This window comes from Electrona antarctica, assembly GCF_951216825.1.
Source record: "Electrona antarctica genome assembly, chromosome: 12".
Lineage (NCBI taxonomy): Eukaryota > Metazoa > Chordata > Actinopteri > Myctophiformes > Myctophidae > Electrona > Electrona antarctica.
The window spans coordinates 3,009,656-3,033,750 of NC_136793.1; the positions used below are offsets into that span (position 1 = coordinate 3,009,656).

At 41.4% G+C, this 24,095-nt stretch overlaps 1 protein-coding gene across 2 annotated transcripts in view; it reads left to right on the forward strand.

The window, feature by feature from the left end:
* LOC306933425 (uncharacterized protein) overlaps positions 1-22,964 on the forward strand; it is a 41,781-nt gene extending 18,817 nt beyond the window's left edge. The window contains exons 2-4 of one of the 2 annotated variants that reach the window (XM_079515645.1): positions 9,796-9,969; positions 17,288-17,431; positions 21,054-22,964. In XM_079515645.1, coding sequence (XP_079371771.1) covers positions 9,796-9,969; positions 17,288-17,431; positions 21,054-22,396 — 1,661 coding nt within the window. In that variant the 3' untranslated portion in view covers positions 22,397-22,964. Of the gene's footprint in view, positions 1-9,682; positions 9,970-13,367; positions 15,196-17,287; positions 17,432-21,053 lie in introns of those variants that run through there. The other variant, XR_013791227.1, reaches the window with a different exon arrangement.
* The last annotated feature ends 1,131 nt before the right edge of the window (positions 22,965-24,095 follow it).

Genomic DNA, 24,095 nt, shown 5'->3' on the forward strand with positions numbered 1-24,095 from the left:
CTTCAGCCGCTGGGGAATCGCTTCGGAGGTCCGAACCGACAACGGGCCTCAATTATCTGCGGAGCCCTTCAAGAAGTTTGCTGCAGAGTTCGATTTCCAACATGTCACATCCAGTCCCTATTGTCCTCAGTCAAACGGCATGGCTGAACGCGCGGTTCAGTCAGCCAAAGCCATTCTCAAGCAGGATGACCCTCACCTGGCACTCCTGTGCTATCGGTCAACACCAACAGAGCCAACAAGAGAGAGCCCTGCTAAACTCATGATGGGCCGGAACCTGCGAACAACCCTGCCGACCCTCATGGAGAATCTGAAACCTGCTTGGCCTGATTTGGAAAAGGTCAGGATAAATGACAAGCAAGCTAAACAGTCCTACGAGAAGTTCTACAACCGCAGGCACTCAGCGAGGCCTCTCCCGCCTCTCGCCTGTGGTGATCAAGTACGTCTTAAGATCGACGGAGAGAAGACGTGGGCGACAACAGCGGTGGTGCAGCGTGAGGAGCCTACACCACGGTCGTTCACACTGCAGACAGGCCGAGGTGGCACACCCAGGAGGAACCGGAGGAACATCCAGCTGGTCAACAGAGAGACTCCAGTGGAACCACCAGCGGAGCCACCAGCGGTCCCGCCTGAACCAGAACATTATGCACCAGAGTATCCTGATCCAGTACCCCCGGTACTGTACACTACACAACCTGTCAGCAGCCACCCAGCAGCAGGTCTCGGAGGTCCTGTTGTCACCAGGAGCGGTAGAGTGGTGAAGCCTAACAGTCGCTATGTTAGTTAGGTTGTTTGTTACTGTAAGCAGAGATGGATGGCATTAGGGCAGAATAATCCCTGCCACCTCTCGGGGTTGTGGTAGTCCACCCACGCCCCTTAAGGTCAGTTAATCCTTGAAATAATGTTTACAGCTAATTTGCATGCTTGATGTTATTTGCATTTACGTTTAATTCATTAATCTAACTTTTGATGCATATGGTTTTGTGATTGAAAGAAAAAGATAAACTGAGGTTTATGATTGGTGATATTGCCTTTGTAAAAGACTTTGGGATTTCTTTACTTAAGAGGGGAGGTGTCATGTAAAGTGAACTACATGTGTCAAGCTAATAGGACTACATTCCATTATGCCAAGTCTGTAGTGCGCATGTGTTGCGCACGCCGGTATGTGTGAGTTGTGGTTGATTGGCACACGTCAATAAAACAGTCAGTTGTTATGTAACCCGCAAGCGTTGGTCAGAGCGTCCTGTGTTCTAATCTAAAGTAAGATTACAAGCGTATCAAAACGTTACAGACAGGGACTCAAGTGACTTCTAAGTTCCACTTTTCCAAAGAAACACGACATTATTTTACATCCACAATGGCAAGCCTATGTGCATTTTGGCTAAGTACAATAATTGCAACTGCAAACAACTTTTGGTTGGTATATTAAGCTATGTTAAATCCACTGTTGCCCACTATTAGTATTTCTTACTGAGTTGTGCTTGCTAATACTTCTAGCCTACATAAAAACATATACTGTATAGGCCTATTTGATATTTTTATATATATATATATATATATATATATATATATATATATTATAAAAAATTAAACATTTATTATTATTATTATTAGTGGTGCAACCACTCCCTTACGGAGCTATGTGTGTGTGTCTTGGTGTCTGAGTATGAGCACAAAAATAGCATGGTTGTTTTTCACCATCTGTGCGCAACCTAACGCACACACAAAAACACGCACATATTAACTGTATATATGATGCTTTCGGGGGGTGCCAATACATTACAGTACAGTACAGTAGAGGGTACAGTAGAGGGACCGCCACACGGTAACTCTCATTTCTCAACCGTTTCGGACGCGGCGCGGCACGCCGGAACCGGCCCGGCCCCCTGGGCGCATTCCTGGGGGTCTGGAACTCCCCCCCACCCCCCCCCCCCCCCCCCCGCGAACCCCCTCACGTAGTTGCACCACTCACTTCACACAGGTGTGATTTTTTTTTGGGACTCATAAGAATATTTTGGGACTCATTCGAATGACCACCTGTGCATCCCGGGACCCATTACATTGAAAACCTATTTACATCACTGCCTTGGGATACATCACTGAGGATACGTCCCAGGTGATGACCTTGGGATACATCACTGAGGATACGTCCCAGGTGATGACCTTGGGATACATCACTGAGGATACTTCCCAGGTGGTGACCTTGGGATACATCACTGAGGATACGTCCCAGGTGGTGACCTTGGTATACATCACTGAGGATACGTCCCAGGTGGTGACCTTGGGATACATCACTGAGGATACGTCCCAGGTGGTGACCTTGGGATACATCACTGAGGATACGTCCCATGTGGTGACCTTGGGACACATCACTGAGGATACGTCCCAGTTGCATCCTAGTGATGTTTTTTTAGTTCTAAGGATGTTTTTATCGGGTCATGTGTATTTGTTTAGTTTTAATATTAATTAGCATTGACCTAATAACAACCTGTTTTTGTCTCTTTCTAAAATGCACAACAATACTTGCAATTAATCAATAAATCCACACTTGTTTCATCGCCATATAATCACCATCATATATACATGTAATGGGTGTATAACAGTTTATCGTTCTTAACACTAGAACACTTTTAACAAATGTTAAAATGAGACAATAACTGTTGTATACATACCATTTGTGCCAGGAGGGATAGCGAGGGAATTGTAGAGGCTATAAAGTATAAATGACTCAGAACATTGTTAATTGTGTACATTAACTTTAATTAGTTTCTATGATTTTAAGTCCATGACGTACCTCTAAACAATATTTCCTTTGTCTTTGTTTCCAATTCAGTGTTGCATCATCAGTCTGGCTTCCCTGTTCTACCAGAGGTGAATGAACAAAGAAGCTCAGCTAAACAAAAAAGCCACTGCTGTGATCAGTGTGGAAAACACTTCCCTACAACGACCAAACTTAAAATACACCAGAGAATTCATACCGGAGAGAAACCCTATGGATGTGACTGGTGTGGACACCACTTCTCTGACAAGTCCAGCCTTAAAAACCATCAGAGAATTCACACAGGAGAGAAACCCTATGGATGTGATCAGTGTGGACAACACTTCTCTCTAATGTCCACCCTTAAAACACACCAGAGAATTCATACTGGAGAAAAACCCTATGGATGTGATCAGTGTGGACAACACTTCTCTCTAATGTCCATCCTTATAAAACACCAGAGAATTCACACAGGAGAGAAACCCTATGGATGTGATCAGTGTGGACAACACTTCTCTCTAATGTCCACCCTTAAAACACACCAGAGAATTCATACTGGAGAAAAACCCTATGGATGTGATCAGTGTGGACAACACTTCTCTCTAATGTCCACCCTTGAAACACACCAGAGAATTCACACTGGAGAGAAACCCTACGGATGTGATCAGTGTGGACAACACTTCTCTTACATGAACAACCTTAAAAGGCACCAGAGAATGCACACTGGAGAGAAACCCTACGGATGTGTTCAGTGTGGACAACACTTCTCTGACAAGTCCAGCCTTAAAAACCATCAGAGAATTCACACAGGAGAGAAACCCTATGGATGTGATCAGTGTGGACAACACTTCTCTCTAATGTCCACCCTTAAAACACACCAGAGAATTCATACTGGAGAAAAACCCTATGGATGTGATCAGTGTGGACAGCACTTCTCTCGAATGTCCATCCTTCTAAAACACCAGAGAATTCACACAGGAGAGAAACCCTATGGATGTGTTCAGTGTGGACAAAACTTCTCTGACAGGTCCACCCTTATAAAACACCAGAGAATTCACACGGGAGAGAAACCCTATGGATGTGACCAGTGTGGACAACACTTCTCTCGAATGAACAGCCTTAAAAGGCACCAGATAATTCACACTGGAGAGAAAAATCCCAAATAATTGAAGTGTGTGGAAACATGTGTTCACAACACTGTGCAGTTTCTGGCTGCAAGCCATAGTTTCCTCTTGCAGCTGAGTGATTGTATCTGCCATGGGGGACATAACGTCCTGTAGGTCTTGCAACACATCGATATGCAGTTTGTTCAGTCGCCATTTCAAGGAGTCAGTGATCTGAACTCTGAGGTATTCCGTGTTTTGGCGTAACAATTCCCGAAAGTTATGACACCCACATTCTGGTTTATTACCCTTAGTGTTTGAGCCTGAGTCAAACCTGACCTTCTGCCATGATGCTGCTCTGCCTGCATCTCCATCATTTTTGAATTGAGGTCCAACACTGACCTTTCCAGAGTTTGAATGCTGTGTAGTGTTTGTGTGAGTAAATTGTGATCCACAGGACCTGTGGCATCCAGTGGCACAGTGGCCTCCCACAACTCCATATCAATTGGACACCTGAGGTGACACAACCTGTATGGGTAATTGTTGTGACTGATTTGTCTCAGCCAAAGTCTGTGAGCCTGCCTGCCTGTCTGTCAGCAGGCACCTGTGATAAAGACACTGTGGCATTTAAAGGGACACTTCACCCTTTTTGCCAAAAAATATATATCAATGACGTTTATAAGATTTAGAACACTTTCCTGGCATTATTTTTTGTGTAATCTCTGGGTTTAGATATTTTAGATTAACGGGTGGCTCTGACGTCAGAGACACTCTTCCGTATTGCTACCGGACTACATTGTCTCCTCACACTGCAGCTAGACCAGCCCCAAAACACAGCCGTCACGGACACTGCGATTTGTTCCACCTACAACCTTCGTTGACCGCACCCCCACATGCGCATTTGTTATTGTGTTTGTGTCATGTCGCCGTCGTCAGCAGAGCAGCACCAGAGACAGCGCTATGTTGCCACGAATCCCCCCCCCCCCAACTCTAGATTTATTATAATGATATGAAGTGACTTGCCATAAACCATCCATTACTCCTCATTCATCCAATTTGCATCTGCTTGTATTAAACAACATTAAACTCACCAACATTGCAGCTGTAGGGAAAGCTTGAATATCCACTTTCAAACTGCAAAGCTTTTGTTTCATAAAAATCCACCGAATCTTTTTCCCACTCAGCTCTGCACTTAGTTTTTCTTCTTTTTTAGTTCTATCTCACTACTAGAACGTTCTGACTCTGAGGTAGATAAGATTTTTGGCTGTCAACAGCATCCATTTGTTTTTTCAATGTTGTGGACCGGAGCGTGGTGAAATAGTTGCTAAGATACGATACTGCATAGTGATTGGCTCTGCTGCATGCCTATGAAGAGTACTGACCAATGAGCTGAGCCTAGCGCCCTTCCAGACACCAGGTTCCAGTGTCTTGCTTTCCTGTTCCTATAGCTCAGTCGGCTGCCCCTTCTTATTACTGCATGGGAGCGAGTGACTGAGAATCACCATAACGCGCTGTCATTTTTCCACAAGACAAAAATACGGGATTAAGTGCGTCCCGTATCGGTTCATTACGGGACAGGTCTTTTAGTTGCCAAATACGGTACGATCGTATCTTAGCAACTATTTCACGGTCCACAACATTGAAAAAACAAATGGATGCTGTTGACAGCCAAAAATCTTATCTACCTCAGAGTCAGAAAGTTCTAGTAGTGAGATAGAACTAAAAAAGAAGAAAAACTAAGTGCAGAGCTGAGTGGGAAAAAGATTCGGTGGATTTTTATGAAACAAAAGCTTTGCAGTTTGAAAGTGGATATTCAAGCTTTCCCTACAGCTGCAATGTTGGTGAGTTTAATGTTGTTTAATACAAGCAGATGCAAATTGGATGAATGGGGAGTTAATGGATGGTTTATGGCAAGTCACTTCATATAATTATAATAAATCTAGAGTTGGGGGGGGGGGTCGTGGCAACATAGCGCGTCTCTCTGGTGCTGCTCTGCTGACAACGGCGACATGACACAATAACAAATACGCATGTGGGGGTGCGGTCAACGAAGGTTGTAGGTGGAACAAATCGCAGTGTCCGTGACGGCTGTGTTTTGGGGCTGGTCTAGCTGCAGTGTGAGGAGACAATGTAGTCCGGTAGCAATACGGAAGAGTGTCTCTGACGTCAGAGCCACCCGTTAATCTAAAATATCTAAACCCAGAGATTACACAAAAAATAATGCCAGGAAAGTGTTCTAAATCTTATAAACGTCATTGATATATATTTTTTGGCAAAAAGGGTGAAGTGTCCCTTTAATGTGCTCCCCTGAAAGCCAACAGAGGGGGGCCTTGGCCCAGGCGTGGTTCGAGTGTGTCCCTGTAAGGGCATGTGGACCTCCTGACCTCTAGGGGTAACAGCGTCCCGCAAAAGCAGCAGACGCTCCCTGAAACCCTCCATTTTGTTTGACATGAGGTATGAATGAGCCGTGATTTTCCCTTGTTTGTTTGTGAGAAATGAGAAATAAATGTGTTTTGTGTCCACTTCCCGTTGTCCTTGTGTGACTTTTTTGACCTTTGCCAGGGTTGTGATGTCCGTTTTACTTGAGAAACTGGTGTGTTTGATTTTTCCTTTTAAATCTGGGGTGCCATTTTTCTGTAGCGGATTGCCCTTTAAATGTGCTTGGGGTGCCAGTCGGCTTTTCATCCGACAATTTATCGGGGGTTAAATATTATAATAAATAATATAACCTCAAGAACAAAACCCACATGGGCACATGTATTAAAACATGCACCCATTCAAGTACAAACAACACCAAATAATATCCAGTAAATTCAACAATGGAATGAATTAACCCAACACAATTATAATATTCACTTTCAGTAATGATCAATATGTTCCACAGTAAACCACACTGAGTCCTTATTTAAATGAAAAAGATACCTCACAAGGTTTATTTGTAAAGTTCAGTTCAGGTGAAAACAACTTAAATGGTTCAGTTCAGCAGGACCGCGAACAATTAATATGTTCAGTTTGAACAGTATGATAAGAGCTTCGTTGGATGAGAAACATCAGCAATTCCACACCACTGAGTCTAGCATGATGATCCATATGGTCTTTATTTAAGCAATTGTTTATTAAGATGGAAGATGTATATAAGCATGCTGCTTCTAGATTAATAGGATGGCAATGAAACAAATGTTTCCAGATTTGTTGATTAATTGCAAGTGAACTTAACGAACAAACTGTTGTTTTTAGTAGCAGTATACTTCTCATTCATAATAATGTAAGTTAAGATACACCATTAGGAGAGAACAGTATTCTGTTGTCTTGTGTAGCATGTTAGACCAAATGTACCAAACTGTCTTCTGCGATTTAGCAGATTTCCCACTGCATCTATCTATACTATTTATTTGTTTTCTTCATTACTCCTGTCCTTTACTATTTTATTTTGTATTAACATCTTCTTGTTATATTAATGCATTGTCTTTGTGGAAGCAGGGTCCCTGGTTCTAATATGATTATCATGTGCTTCTCAGGGTGAATACCAAACGACTCGCCCCTTTACCAACTCGCCCCCACACATTTTCTTAATGTAGTTAATTTAGTTTTCCCCTCCCTATCTGAAATTATCTTGTATACAGATTTATTTGATTGTATAGTAGTCGATCTCTATACTCTGTAAAATTAAGAAAGAATAACATGACACAGAGACGGTGACTGCTTAATTAAGTTAATTTAGGACCTTCTAGCAGTTAATTTTGTTTTATTAAACACATTTCTTCCATGTTTTGTAATGGCATCATCATGCTATTATGCCCGTGGATATACAGAGTGAACTTAACAATGATAAATTAATATGATAATACCTTTTATATAATCACCAACATGAATTATAGTTTGTTATTTACAGTGAGGTAGAGTAGTGGGGCGAGATGGAAAAGGGGCGACCGTACCTGTTACCGTCAGGGTGGGGGGTCGTCCGGGGACCCCACCTTGACAAGCACATGGGATTGTAGGAGTCGAGGCATTACATTTAGCTTGACTCGATTCCACAGAATGAAATAGCTGATTTACAAGCTCACACCTCGTTATGGTTGTAAACAAGATTAGTGCTTTATCATGGTTTTTCTATTGACTTGTGTTTTCGTTTGACATGTACCCGTTCTGCATACTATGTTTTCACATTTACAAAAAAATAAATATATAATATAATATATAATATATAATATAATATAATATAATATAATATAATGATTCTTCTTTACCACTTGCACCACAGCAAACCTATTCTGGGGGAACATTCACCAAAAGCAGCTGATCTACAAGCTCACAAGCTGTCATGATGAGGTTGTGCAGCCTATATATTTTGGTTATTTGATTTTGTATATAGTGCTTAAATTAGTCCTTTAATGCAGACCGATTAAAACAAGGCAACATAAACCCATAATAATTGAATAAGTGTGGAAAAAATCAGACCCATTGAAGCCTAAGCTTATTACGTCTACCCTTTTGTCATTTAACTTAAATAATACAAAATAAATTATGTATAGGCCTACCCCCTTTTACAGGTTTTCAATCAAAAACAGTTCATGTAGGAGCCAAAGAGTGCTTAGCCTATGGTTATTCTCAGTCAATGCGGTGCCCACACCCATCACCAACTACGGTTGGTGATGGGTGTGGGCACCGCATTGACGCTCCATTATTGGTGGGAGCGCCTCTGTGGGTGGCCACCAGACAGGTGTCTACCAGCTCACTCTAAGGACGCTTGAACTTGGAGGCAGGGTGAGCTGGGAGCGATACTTTTTGTTGTCCGCACTCGTTATTGATAACTTTGGTTCATTCACAATTGGTTTTGCTCACTGTTTGATTATTAGATTATTTGCACATATTTATTGCATACGTATTGATTATTGAAATTGTATTGTAATATTTGGTGCACTGAACTATAGCCTATAAACATTTTAAACGTATGAGCTCGTTTGGACATGAATCATTTTATCATTGTTTGTTGTGGCGCGTCATTACAGTTTGTTTTAGCTCCCAGGGTTAGCCTGCCGGCATGAGTAATTCATTGGGAATTATTATCAGCCACAACAGTTCATGTGTCTCATTTCTACTGAACAATGACATATTCAAGTAAAATAATAAAGTGCTTACATGCTTTTTTCTCTCGCTCTCTTTTCACTCTAATAATGTATGATGTATTTAAATAACTGATGGTCTTCAGTGTGTATTAATGTCCATTTGTGTGTAATCTGTGTCCAAATAAAGTTTGTCACAGAGAAGAGAGGGAAAAAAGGAAAAGTGACGCAACATGCACCGCGCATGCGCAGTGCTTCCAAAGCAGCGTTGCCATGACTGCTTATTCTAAGCGACTTTGGTCTTGTTTTTCTGTGAAGTTGCTTGTAAATATTGGTAGGCCTACTTTGCGGGCTACACGTTTTTTGGGCTTGTTTCTAAAGTGTTGTTATTTTCTTATTTATGCAGGCTTGTTTCAACCATTTTCAAATCCGTGTGACCATGTGACCAGGGGTCCTTTCCTTGACATGAAAATGTTGTGAGAACCATGAGTGTATTTGTCAGACCCAAAAAACAAATCTAGTGCGTGCGTGCGTGCTTGCGTTTCTTTTTATTACTATTACTATTCATTCTTATTATCATTATTATTATTATTGTGAGCTTGTAGGTCTGCAAGCTCACAACGCTATCCGTAGACGTACAGCTAGATCAGCTTTCCAAATTGCCTACTTGGCTTCTTTTGGGCTTGTTTTCATAGACCTGGTCGCTTATTTATGCCTCACAGTCTGGCAACAGTGGTTGTGTCCAGTGTTGATGTGGGAGTCGGAGACAGTCAGGATTGGAAGCGGAGCAGAGGACTGAGTCAAGACCACAACATGTCAGCGAGTAAAGTCACATCCCAGACGGTAAAAGCGGACCTCAAACGTGGACCATCAGAGTGGACCGAAGGAGGAGACGAACTATTTGGGCCTTTTAAAAGAGAGATGTCGGAGGAACAGATCTACCAGACCTCCATGCTGAAGGAACCGATCTACCAGACCTCCATGCTGAAGGAACAGATCTACCAGACCTCCATGCTGAAGCAGCCTGTGATAAAGTTGCACAGAATAGGTATGTGCATGTTTTCATGTCATTGATTGATTGAACAATTATATTTCACAGTATGTAGAATGGGTAGCCCCTCTCGGGACCCCCGGTTTTGCTCTTTTCATCGTTCACCCGCAGGGTCCCTTGCCATCGGTCCCAAGCTATATGGTATACAGACGGACTTGCCGTTGAAACGTCCGTGCTGCGCTGTTTAAGAACTCGTGATATGTTTCAAAAGAAAGGAGCTATAGGAGACAACGGAAACCTCAACAAATTTTCCTTTGGTGCAGAAGCCGTTAAGTATTTTTAATCTTTGCTTGCTACTGGCTAGCTGAGCGTCCCTACGTTCCTGCCTCTGATCTGCTCTGTCGCAGCTAGCCAGTTCCGGCGCTGGAGGCAGTACAATGGGATGTCAATAAGGAAGTCAAGGAAGGAAGGAAGAGAGAATTTCAGAGCTGCCAAAACGGTCAAGCAAAGAAATACTTAACGGCTTCTGCGCCAAAGGAAAATTCGTTGAGGTTTCCGTTGTCTCCTATAGCCAGTGATGTACCCGAACGCGTTCTTTGAACGATTCCTATTTCGGCTGAACGTGAACTGAACGTACTGCCTGATGAACGTCATTGTGAACGCGTTCATTTCTGGCGTGTGTGAACGTCACTTTCTCACGTTCAACTTCGTTCAAAAGTGAGTGAGCCTTCCAGGCGAAACCCCCGCTAAAACACACCCTAACCACTCCTTAATAACTAGCGGAAAACCCACCAATATGCCCTTATCCAACACAAATTAACTAATCTTTCTCAAGCCGCACAATTTCACTGGAGCGCGCATATGCACGCAGACAGCAGACACATACAGTCCGACTACATGTCCCGACCCAAACACTGAGGAGGTAAAGTAAACGTGTTTATAATGTGCCACGGAAAATAGATTCCAATTCCTTGTTATTTTTGCGTCGATGAGGTATGTCGTATGTGTCCACTGTCCATACATGATCGCCTATATCTCCCTCCCTCCACAGAAGCGCAGTGATGCCTGATTTATTCTTCGTCGTACACGTGTTCCATGCTGAAAATAGTTGATCTACAGTTGAAAATAGTTGATCTACAAGCTCACAACGCGTTGTGAGCTTGTAGGCTGTGGCTGGAGTTGCACTTCACACTTCTCACGGGTATTCAATAAAGTCTGCGGTTCTATATGGCTATGGGCTGTGGCAATAATTTTCTTTTAAAAAAAAGAAAAAATAACGAAAAATAACTAAAATAGTTCATTTTTTGGAACCATGAACTTTAGTTCAAAATGTTGAATTAGGAACTATGAACAGAACTAGTTAACTTTCCCAACACTGCCTATAGCTCCTATATGCTTATTTTGAAACATCACAAGTTCTCAAACAGCACAGCACGGACGTTTCCGACGGCAAGTCCGTCTGTATACCATATAGCTTGGGACCGATGGCAAGGGACCCTACGGGTGAACGATGAAAAGAGCTCAACCAGGGGTCCCGAGAGGGGCTAGTAGAATGCGTAGATTTCAAACGAAAGCTCAAGTCAATACAAAAACTCTGCCTACTTTGAGGACAAAACCATGAAAAGTACTAATGCTTGTTGACATCATGGTCCTCCGTTTTCAATTCATCAGAACAATTTAAGTACAGCTTGCAGAGGCTTGTGATCTAAGCCTTCGTTGTGGGACTGACTGCAACTTGAACCAATTCGGTAGAATGGCCCATATAGGCTATATGGTTTTTACTCAGATGTTAGACAGCCTCCACATGGATCCGCACGCTTAATAGTCATTTTTGTGACTGTGATCTTTGAGACTTTATAAAAGTCTAAACTTTGATCACGCTAAGAAAGTGAACCCATTCTGCCTGGAATGAGAATGTGTCTCAAATAAGTGACGGCTATCAGTTCCGGGGCAGGAAGTGACCCGTCTTGTAATCTCAGAGTGGATGTATTTGGCACTGGCGCCACCTTCTGGCTTATAGGCGTAGCACACTATGGGCCCTATTATGCATGTCTTAAGTACCAGGTCTTATTACTTAACTTAAGACCTGGAGGCGTGATCAATGCCATTTGGCTATTCTGAGTGGCCAAACAGCATTGACCACGCCTCCAGGTCTTAAGTTAAGTCATAAGACCTGGTACTTAAGACACGCATAATAGGGCCCATTGTGTTAAGAAAAAAAGAAAAAAGGTTTTGTAATGTTATATTTTGTACCACTTTGACAAATAAATAAACATTTTAATTACCAAATACCTGTGTGGGAAAGCTTTATACAGGTGACCTAAGATGAGCACAATATGAAACATATACCATATGAAGGATAAACCATATTAGTTTGAACAGTGTGACAAGAGCTTTGTTAGAAAGGGTCAGCAACACAAACAGTGCTCAAAGCTAAGGGCTTTAAAGCTTATTACTTTACAAGTTAACATTGTATATACTAATTTCAGTGGGTGTGCGACATATTATTCACTACACCCATTGTTTAATAATTCAATGGGATGGTTGCAGTTACAGCAACTACATGTAACTTCTACTATTATTTTATTTTGGCTTGTATTTTTAATAAACATTCAAAGTCAAGAGGTGTGTGTGTGTGACTTGATCACCCCGGCTGGGTCACCCGAGTGAGGGGTATGATGTTGGAAGACCCGAAACCCCGATGACCTTGGGATACATCACTGAGGATACGTCCCAGGTGGTGACCTTGGGATACATCACTGAGGATACGTCCCAGGTGATGACCTTGGGATACATCACTGAGGATACGTCCCAGGTGGTGACCTTGGGATACATCACTGAGGATACGTCCCAGGTGGTGACCTTGGGATACATCACTGAGGATACGTCCCAGGCGGTGACCTTGGGATACATCACTGAGGATACGTCCCAGGTGATGACCTTGGGATACATCACTGAGGATACGTCCCAGGTGGTGACCTTGGGATACATCACTGAGGATACGTCCCAGTTGCATCCTAGTGATGTTTTTTTAGTTCTAAGGATGTTTTTATCGGGTCATGTGTATTTGTTTAGTTTTAATATGAATTAGCATTGACCTAATAACAACCTGTTTTTGTCTCTTTCTAAAATGCACAACAATACTTGCAATTAATCAATAAATCCACATGTTTCATCGCCATATAATCGCCATCATATATACATGTAATGGGTGTATAACAGTTTATCCTTCTTAACACTAGAACACTTTTAACAAATGTTAAAATGATACAATAACATCTGTTGTATACATACCATTTGTGCCAGGAGGGATAGCGAGGGAATTGTAGAGGCTATAAAGTATAAATGACTCAGAACATTGTTAATTGTGTACATTAACTTTAATTCGTTTCTATGATTTTAAGTCCATGAAGTACCTCTAAACAATATTTCCTTTGTCTTTGTTTCCAATTCAGTGTTGCATCATCAGTCTGGCTTCCCTGTTCTACCAGAGGTGAATGAACAAAGAAGCTCGGCTAAACAAAAAAGCCACTGCTGTGATCAGTGTGGAAAACGCTTCCCTACAACGACCAAACTTAAAATACACCAGAGAATTCATACTGGAGAGAAACCCTATGGATGTGATCAGTGTGGACAACACTTCTCTCTAATGTCTACCCTTAAAACACACCAGAGAATTCATACTGGAGAAAAACCCTATGGATGTGATCAGTGTGGACAACACTTCTCTCGAATGGAGAGCCTTAAAAGCCACCAGATAATTCACACTGGAGAGAAACCCTATGGATGTGATCAGTGTGGTAAATGCTTCCCTAGAATGGACAAACTTAAAACACACCAGAGAATTCATACTGGAGAGAAACCCTATGGATGTGATCAGTGTGGACAACACTTCTCTAAAATAGCAAACCTTAAAACACACCAGATAATTCACACTGGAGAGAAACCCTATGGATGTGTTCATTGTGGACAACACTTCTCTCAAATGGCAACCCTTAAAAGCCACCAGAGAATTCACACTGGAGAGAAACCCTATGGATGTGATCAGTGTGAACAACACTTTTCTCAAATGGCAAACTTTAAACGCCACCAGAGAATTCACACTGGAGAGAAACCCTATGGATGTGATCAGTGTGGACAACACTTCTCTCTAATGTCCAACCTTAAAAGGCACCAGAGAATTCATACTGGAGAAAAACCCTATGGATGTGATCAGTGTGGACAACACTTCTCTCTAATGTCTACCCTTAAAACACACCAGAGAATTCATACTGGAGAAAAACCCTATGGATGTGATCAGTGTGGACAACACTTCTCTCGAATGAACAGCCTTAAAAGCCACCAGAGAATTCACACTGGAGAGAAAAATCCCAAATAATTGATGTGTGTGGAAACATAATTATGTGTTCACACATATGAATAATTAATATGTTCAGTTTGAACAGTATGATAAGAGCTTCGTTGGATGAGAAACATCAGCAATTCCACACCACTGAGTCTAGCATGATGATCCATATGGTCTTTATTTAAGCAATTGTTTATTAAGATGGAAGATGTATATACGCATGCTGCTTCTAGATTAATAGGATGGCAATGAAACAAATGTTTCCAGATTTGTCGATTAATTGCAAGTGAACTTAACGAACAAACTGTTGTTTTTAGTAGCAGTCTACTTCTCATTCATAATAATGTAAGATACATGATTAGGAAAGAACAGTATGCTGTTGTCTTGTGTAGCATGTTAGACCAAATGTACCAAACTGTCTTCTGCGATCAGATTTCCCACTGCATCTATCTAGACTATTTGTTTTCTTCATTACTCCTGTCCTTACTATTTTATTTTGTATTAACATCTTGTTATATTAATGCATTGTCTTTGTGGAAGCAGGGTCCCTGGTTCTAATATGATTATCATGATTATCATGTGCTTCTCAGGGTGAATACCAAACGACTCGCCCCTTTACCAACTCGCCCCCGCACATTTTTTTTAATGTAGTTAATAGTTAATTTAGTTTTTCCCTCCCTATCTGAAATTATCTTGTATACAGATTTATTTGATTGTATAGTAGTCGATTTCTATACTCTGTAAAATTAAGAAAGAATAACATGACACAGAGACGGTGATTGCTTAATTAAGTTAATTTAGGACCTTCTAGCAGTTAATTTAGTTTTATTAAACACATTTCTTCCATGTTTTGTAATGGCATCATCATGCTATTATGCCCGTGGATATACAGAGTGAACTTAACAATGATACATTAATATGATAATACCTTTTATATAATCACCAACATGAATTATAGTTTATTTACAGCGAGGTAGAGTAGTGGGGCGAGATGGAAAAGGGGCGACCATACCTGTTACCGTCAGGGTGGGGGGTCGTCCGGGGACCCGACCCCCCCCACCCTGACAAGCACATGGAAGGTAGGAGTCGAGGCATTACATTTAGCTTGACTCGGTTCCACAGAATGAAATAGCTGATTTACAAGCTCACACCTCGTTATGGTTTTTAAACAAGATTAGTGCTTTATCATGGTTTTTCTATTGACTTGTGTTTTCGTTTGAAATGTACCCGTTCTGCATACTATGTTTTCACATTTACAAAAAAATAAAAAAAATAAATGTATAATATAATATAATATAATAATTATTCTTTACCACTTGCACCACAGCAAACCTATTCTGGGGGAACATTCACCAAAAGCAGCTGATCTACAAGCTCACAAGCTGTCATGATGAGGTTGTGCAGCCTATATATTTTGGTTATTTGATTTTTTATATAGTGCTTAAAGTAGTCCTTTAATGCAGACCGATTAAAACAAGGCAACATAAACCCATAATAATTGAATAAGTGTGGAAAAAATCAGACCCATTGAAGCCTAAGCTTATTACGTCTACCCTTTTGTCATTTAACTTAAATAATACAAAATAAATTATGTATAGGCCTACCCCCTTTTACAGGTTTTCAATCAAAAACAGTTGATGTAGGAGCCAAAGAGTGCTTAGCCTATGGTTATTCTCACTTAGTTGGTGATGGGTGTGGGCACCGCATTGACGCTCCATTATTGGTGGGAGCGCCTCTGTGGGTGGCCACCAGACGGGTGTCTACCAGCTCACTCTAAGGACGCTTGAACTTGGAGGCAGGGTGAGCTGGGAGCGATACTTTTTGTTGTCCGCACTCGTTATTGATAACTTTGGTTCATTCACAATTGGTTTTGCTCACTGTTTGATTATTAGATTCTTTGCACATATTTATTGCATACGTATTGATTATTGAAATTGTATTGTAATATTTGGTGCACTGAACTATAGCCTATAAACATTTTAAACGTATGAGCTCGTTTGGACATGAATCATTTTATCATTGTTTGTTGTGGCGCGTCATTACAGTTTGTTTTAGCTCCCAGGGTTAGCCTGCCGGCATGAGTAATTCATTGGGAATTATTATCAGCCACAACAGTTCATGTGTCTCATTTCTACTGAACAATGACATATTCAGGTAAAAGAATAAAATAAAAGTGCTTACATGCTTTTTTCTTTCTCTCTCTTTTCACTCTAATAATGTATGTTGTATTTAAATAACTGATGGTCTTCAGTGTGTATTCATGTCCATTTGTGTGTAATCTGTGTCCAAATAAAGTTTGTCACAGAGAAGAGGGAAAAAAGGAAAAGTGACGCAACATGCACCGCGCATGCGCAGTGCTTCCAAAGCAGCGTTGCCATGACTGCTTATTCTAAGCGACTTTGGTCTTGTTTTTCTGTGAAGTTGCTTGTAAATATTGGTAGGCCTACTTTGCGGGCTACACGTTTTTTGGGCTTGTTTCTAAAGTGTTGTTATTTTCTTATTTATGCAGGCTTGTTTAAACCATTTTCAAATCCGTGTGACCATGTGACCAGGGGTCCTTTCCTTGACATGAAAATGTTGTGAGAACCATGTGTGTATTGTCAGACCCAAAAAACAAATCTAGTGCGTGCGTGCGTGCGTGCGTGCTTGCGTTTCTTTTTATTACTATTACTATTAATTCTTATTATCATTATTATTATTATTGTGAGCTTGTAGGTCTGCAAGCTCACAACGCTATCCGTAGACGTACAGCTAGATCAGCTTTCCAAATAGCCTACTTGTCTACTTTTGGGCTTGTTTTCATAGACCTGGTCGCTTATTTATGCCTCACAGTCTGGCAACAGTGGTTGTGTCCAGTGTTGATGTGGGAGTCGGAGAACAGTCAGGATTGGAAGCGGAGCAGAGGACTGAGTCAAGACCACAACATGTCAGCGAGTAAAGTCACATCCCAGACGGTAAAACACCACAACATGTCAGCGAGTAAAGTCACATCCCAGACGGTAAAAGCGGACCTCAAACGTGGACCATCAGAGTGGACCGAAGGAGGAGACGAACTATTTGGGCCTTTTAAAAGAGAGATGTCGGAGGAACAGATCTACCAGACCTCCATGCTGAAGGAACAGATCTACCAGACCTCCATGCTGAAGCAGCCTGTGATAAAGTTACACAGAATAGGTATGTGCATGTTTTCATGTCATTGATTGATTGAACAATTATATTTCACAGTATGTAGAATGGGTAGCCCCTCTCGGGACCCCCGGTTGAGCTCTTTTCATCGTTCACCCGTAGGGTCCCTTGCCATCGGTCCCAAGCTATATGTTATACAGACGGACTTGCCGTTGAAACGTCCGTGCTGCGCTGTTTGAGAACTCGTGATTTGTTTCAAAAGAAAGGAGCTATAGGAGACAACGGAAACCTCAAAAAATTTTCCTTTTTTTCCCCTATTTTTAATCTTTGCTTGCTACTGGCTAGCTGAGCGTCCCTACGTTCCTGCCTCTGATCTGCTCTGTCGCAGCTAGCCAGTTCCGGCGCTGGAGGCAGTACAATGGGATGTCAATAAGGAAGTGAAGGAAGGAAGAGAGAATTTCAGAGCTGCCAAAACGGTCAAGCAAAGAAATACTTAACGGCTTCTGCGCCAAAGGAAAATTCGTTGAGGTTTCCGTTGTCTCCTATAGCCAGTGATGTACCCGAACGCGTTCTTTGAACGATTCCTATTTCGGCTGAACGTGAACTGAACGTACTGCCTGATGAACGTCATTGTGAACGCGTTCATTTCTGGCGTGTGTGAACGTCACTTTCTCACGTTCAACTTCTTTCAAAAGTGAGTGAGCCTTCCAGGCGAAACCCCCGCTAAAACACACCCTAACCACTCCTTAATAACTAGCGGAAAACCCACCAATATGCCCTTATCCAACACAAATGAACTAATCTTTCTCAAGCCGCACAATTTCACTGGAGCGCGCATATGCACGCAGACAGCAGACACATACAGTCCGACTACATGTCCCGACCCAAACACTGAGGAGGTAAAGTAAACGTGTTTATAATGTGCCACGGAAAATAGATTCCAATTCCTTGTTATTTTTGCGTCGATGAGGTATGTCGTATGTGTCCACTGTCCATACATGATCGCCTATATCTCCCTCCCGCCACAGAAGCGCAGTGATGCCTGATTTATTCTTCGTCGTACACGTGTTCCATGCTGAAAATAGTTGATCTACAGTTGAAAATAGTTGATCTACAAGCTCACAACGCGTTGTGAGCTTGTAGGCTGTGGCTGTGAGGCTGTGAGCTTGCAGGCTGTAAGAACTGAGACCCTTCACAATAAAAGCATGTAGCTTTCACAAGTTGGCCCATAATAAAGACAAGGAAAAGGATCAATCCTTAAATTCGGTGGCATTTCACATTGCAAAGAGCTATTTCTTTCCCAAAATGTAAAACAAAATCACACCCGTGTGAACTGAGTGGTGCAACCACCGGCACACGGTAACTCTGTCATTTCTCAACCGTTTCGGACGTGGGGCGGCTCGCCCGAACCGGGCCGGCACCCTGGGTGCGTTCCTGTGGGTCTGGAACTCCCCCCCCCCCCCCCCCCCCCCCCCGGGAACCCCCACATGGAGTTGCACTTCACACTTCTCACGGGTATTCAATAAAGTCTGCGGTTCTATATGGCTATGGGCTGTGGCAATAATTTTCTTTTAAAAAAAAGAAAAAATAACGAAAAATAACTAAAATAGTTCATTTTTTGGAACCATGAACTTTAGTTCAAAATGTTGAATTAGGAACTATGAACAGAACTAGTTAACTTTCCCAACACTGCCTATAGCTCCTATATGCTTCTTTTGAAACATCACAAGTTCTCAAACAGCACAGCACGGACGTTTCCGACGGCAAGTCCGTCTGTATACCATATAGCTTGGGACCGATGGCAAGGGACCCTACGGGTGAACGATGAAAAGAGCTCAACCGGGGGTCCCGAGAGGGGCTAGTAGAATGGGTAGATTTCAAACGAAAGCTCAAGTCAATACAAAAACTCTGCCTACTTTGAGGACAAAACCATGAAAAGTACTAATGCTTGTTGACATCATGGTCCTCCGTTTTCAATTCATCAGAACAATTTAAGTACAGCTTGCAGAGGCTTGTGATCCAAGCCTTCGTTGTGGGACTGACTGCAACTTGAACCAATTCGGTAGAATGGCCCATATAGGCTATATGGTTTTTACTCAGATGTTAGACAGCCTCCACACGGATCCGCACGCTTAATAGTCATTTTTGTGACTGTGATCTTTGAGACTTTATAAAAGTATAAACTTTGATCATGCTAAGAAAGTGAAAGCATTCTGCCTGGAATGAGAATGTGTCTCTAAGTGACGGCTATCAGTTCCGGGGCAGGAAGTGACCCGTCTTGTAAGCTCATAGAGTGGATGTATTTGGCACTGGCGCCACCTTCTGGCTTATAGGCGTAGCACGCATTGTGTTAAGAAAAAAAGAAAAAAGGTTTTGTAATGTTATATTTTGTACCACTTTGACAAATAAATAAACATTTTAATTACCAAATACCTGTGTGGGAAAGCTTTATACAGGTGACCTAAGATGAGCACAATATGAAACATATACCATATGAAGGATAAACCATATTAGTTTGAACAGTGTGACAAGAGCTTTGTTAGAAAGGGTCAGCAGCACAAACGGTGCTCAAAGGTAAGGGCTTTAAAGCTTATTACTTTACAAGTTAACATTGTATATACTAATTTCAGTGGGTGTGCGACATATTATTCACTACACCCATTGTTTAATAATTCAATGGGATGGTTGCAGTTACAGCAACTACATGTAACTCCTACTATTATTTTCTTTTGGCTTGTATTTTTAATAAACATTCAAGTCAAGAGGTGTGTGTGTGTGACTTGATCACCCCGGCTGGGTCACCCGAGTGAGGGGTATGATGTTGGAAGACCCGAAACCCCGATGACCTTGGGATACATCACTGAGGATACAGTCCCAGGTGGTGACCTTGGGATACATCACTGAGGATACGTCCCAGGTGGTGACCTTGGGATACATCACTGAGGATACGTCCCAGGTGGTGACCTTGGGATACATCACTGAGGATACGTCCCAGGTGGTGACCTTGGGATACATCACTGAGGATACGTCCCAGGTGGTGACCTTGGGATACATCACTGAGGATACTTCCCAGGTGGTGACCTTGGGATACATCACTGAGGATACGTCCCAGGTGATGACCTTGGGATACATCACTGAGGATACGTCCCAGGTGGTGACCTTGGGATACATCACTGAGGATACGTCCCAGGTGATGACCTTGGGATACATCACTGAGGATACGTCCCAGTTGCATCCTAGTGATGTTTTTTTAGTTCTAAGGATGTTTTTATCGGGTCATGTGTATTTGTTTAGTTTTAATATGAATTAGCATTGACTTAACCTGTTTTTCTCTCTTTCTAAAATGCACAACAATACTTGCAATTAATCAATAAATCCACACTTGTTTCATCGCCATATAATCGCCATCATATATACATGTAATGGGTGTATAACAGTTTATCCTTCTTAACACTAGAACACTTTTAACAAATGTTAAAATGAGACAATAACATCTGTTGTATACATACCATTTGTGCCAGGAGGGATAGCGAGGGAATTGTAGAGGCTATAAAGTATAAATGACTCAGAACATTGTTAATTGTGTACATTAACTTTAATTAGTTTCTATGATTTTAAGTCCATGAAGTACCTCTAAACAATATTTCCTTTGTCTTTGTTTCCAATTCAGTGTTGCATCATCAGTCTGGCTTCCCTGTTCTACCAGAGGTGAATGAACAAAGAAGCTCAGCTAAACAAAAAAGCCACTGCTGTGATCAGTGTGGAAAACACTTCCCTACAACGACCAAACTTAAAATACACCAGAGAATTCATACTGGAGAGAAACCCTATGGATGTGATCAGTGTGGACAGCACTTCTCTCTAATGTCCACCCTTAAAACACACCAGAGAATTCATACTGGAGAAAAACCCTATGGATGTGATCAGTGTGGACAACACTTCTCTCTAATGTCCACCCTTGAAACACACCAGAGAATTCACACTGGAGAGAAACCCTATGGATGTGATCAGTGTGGACAGCACTTCTCTCGAATGTCCATCCTTAAAAGCCACCAGAGAATTCACACTGGAGAGAAACCCTACGGATGTGTTCAGTGTGGACAACACTTCTCTTACATGAACAACCTTAAAAGGCACCAGAGAATTCACACTGGAGAGAAACCCTACGGATGTGTTCAGTGTGGACAACACTTCTCTCACATGAACAACCTTAAAAGGCACCAGAGAATTCACACTGGAGAGAAACCCTATGGATGTGATCAGTGTGGTAAACACTTCCCTAAAATGGACATCCTTAAAAGCCACCAGAGAATTCACACAGGAGAGAAACCCTATGGATGTGATCAGTGTGGTAAACGCTTCTCTACAACGACCAATTTTAAAATACACCAGAGAATTCACACTGGAGAGAAACCCTATAGATGTGATCAGTGTGGACAACACTTCTCTCTAATGTCCACCCTTAAAACACACCAGAGAATTCATACTGGAGAAAAACCCTATGGATGTGATCAGTGTGGACAACACTTCTCTCTAATGTCCATCCTTATAAAACACCAGATAATTCACACAGGAGAGAAACCCTATGGATGTGATCAGTGTGGTAAACGCTTCTCTACAACGACCAAACTTAAAATACACCAGAGAATTCACACTGGAGAGAAACCCTATAGATGTGATCAGTGTGGACAACACTTCTCTCTAATGTCCACCCTTAAAACACACCAGAGAATTCATACTGGAGAAAAACCCTATGGATGTGATCAGTGTGGACAACACTTCTCTCGAATGTCCATCCTTATAAAACACCAGAGAATTCACACAGGAGAGAAACCCTATGGATGTGATCAGTGTGGACAAAACTTCTCTGACAGGTCCACCCTTATAAAACACCAGAGAATTCATACTGGAGAAAAACCCTATGGATGTGACCAGTGTGGACAACACTTCTCTCGAATGAACAGCCTTAAAAGGCACCAGAGAATTCACACTGGAGAGAAAAATCCCAAATAATTGAAGTGTGTGGAAACATATGTGTTCACACACATGAACAATTAATATGTTCAGTTTGAACAGTATGATAAGAGCTTTGTTGGGTGAGAAACATCAGCAAATCCACACCACTGAGTCTAGCATGATGATCCATATGGTCTTTATTTAAGCAATTGTTTATTAAGATGGAAGATGTATATAAGCATGCTGCTTCTAGATTAATAGGATGGCAATGAAACAAATGTTTCCAGATTTGTTGATTAATTGCAAGTGAACTTAACGAACAAACTGTTGTTTTTAGTAGCAGTATACTTCTCATTCATAATAATGTAAGTTAAGATACACCATTAGGAGAGAACAGTATTCTGTTGTCTTGTGTAGCATGTTAGACCAAATGTACCAAACTGTCTTCTGCGATTTAGCAGATTTCCCACTGCATCTATCTATACTATTTATTTGTTTTCTTCATTACTCCTGTCCTTTACTATTTTATTTTGTATTAACATCTTCTTGTTATATTAATGCATTGTCTTTGTGGAAGCAGGGTCCCTGGTTCTAATATGATTATCATGATTATCATGTGCTTCTCAGGGTGAATACCAAACGACTCGCCCCTTTACCAACTCGCCCCCGCAAATTTTCTTAATGTAGTTAATTTAGTTTTTCCATCCCTCTCTGAAATCTGAAATGATCTTGTATACAGATTTATTTGATTGTATAGTAGTCGACTATAATCTCTATACTAATAACATGACACAGAGACGGTGACTGCTTAATTAAGTTAATTTAGGACCTTCTAGCAGTTAATTTTGTTTTATTAAACACATTTCTTCCATGTTTTGTAATGGCATCATCATGCTATTATGCCCGTGGATATACAGAGTGAACTTAACAATGATAACTTAATATGATAATACCTTTTATATAATCACCAACATGAATTATAGTTTGTTATTTACAGCGAGGTAGAGTAGTGGGGCGAGATGGAAAAGGGGCGACCGTACCTGTTACCGTCAGGGTGGGGGGGTCGTCCGGGGACCCCCGACCCTGACAAGCACATGGAAGTCAAGGCATTACATTTAGCTTGACTCTGTTCCACAGAATGAAATAGCTGATTACAAGCTCACACCTCGTTATTGTTGTAAACAAGATTAGTGCTTTATCATGGTTCGTCCACAAAGTAGGCCTAAAATGTTTTTTATTGACTTGCGTTTTCGTTTGAAATGTACCCGTTCTGCATACTATGTTTTCACATTTACAAAAAAAAAAAAAAAAAAAAAGTATAATATAATATAATAATTATTCTTTACCACTTGCACCACAGCAAACCTATTCTGGGGGAACATTCACCAAAAGCAGCTGATCTACAAGCTCACAAGCTGTCATGATGTTGTGCAGCCTATATATTTTGGTTCTTTGATCTTGTATATAGTGCTTAAATTAGTCCTTTAATGCAGACCGATTAAAATAAGGCAACATAAACCCATAATAATTGAATAAATGTGGAAAAAAACATTGGTTTGTGATCAGATTGACTGCTTAATGAACAGTAAAGACATCAGGATTAGGTTAAACCTGACTGTTAGCCTGGTCCGGATCAGGCTAAGTCCACAGAATTAGTTTCCATGGTAACTAATGTGGCATTGCTTTCATGAAACTGAATCAAGCCTCAACATATCCAGGTTAACTGGCAAACTTAATATGGCAAGATTAACCATCT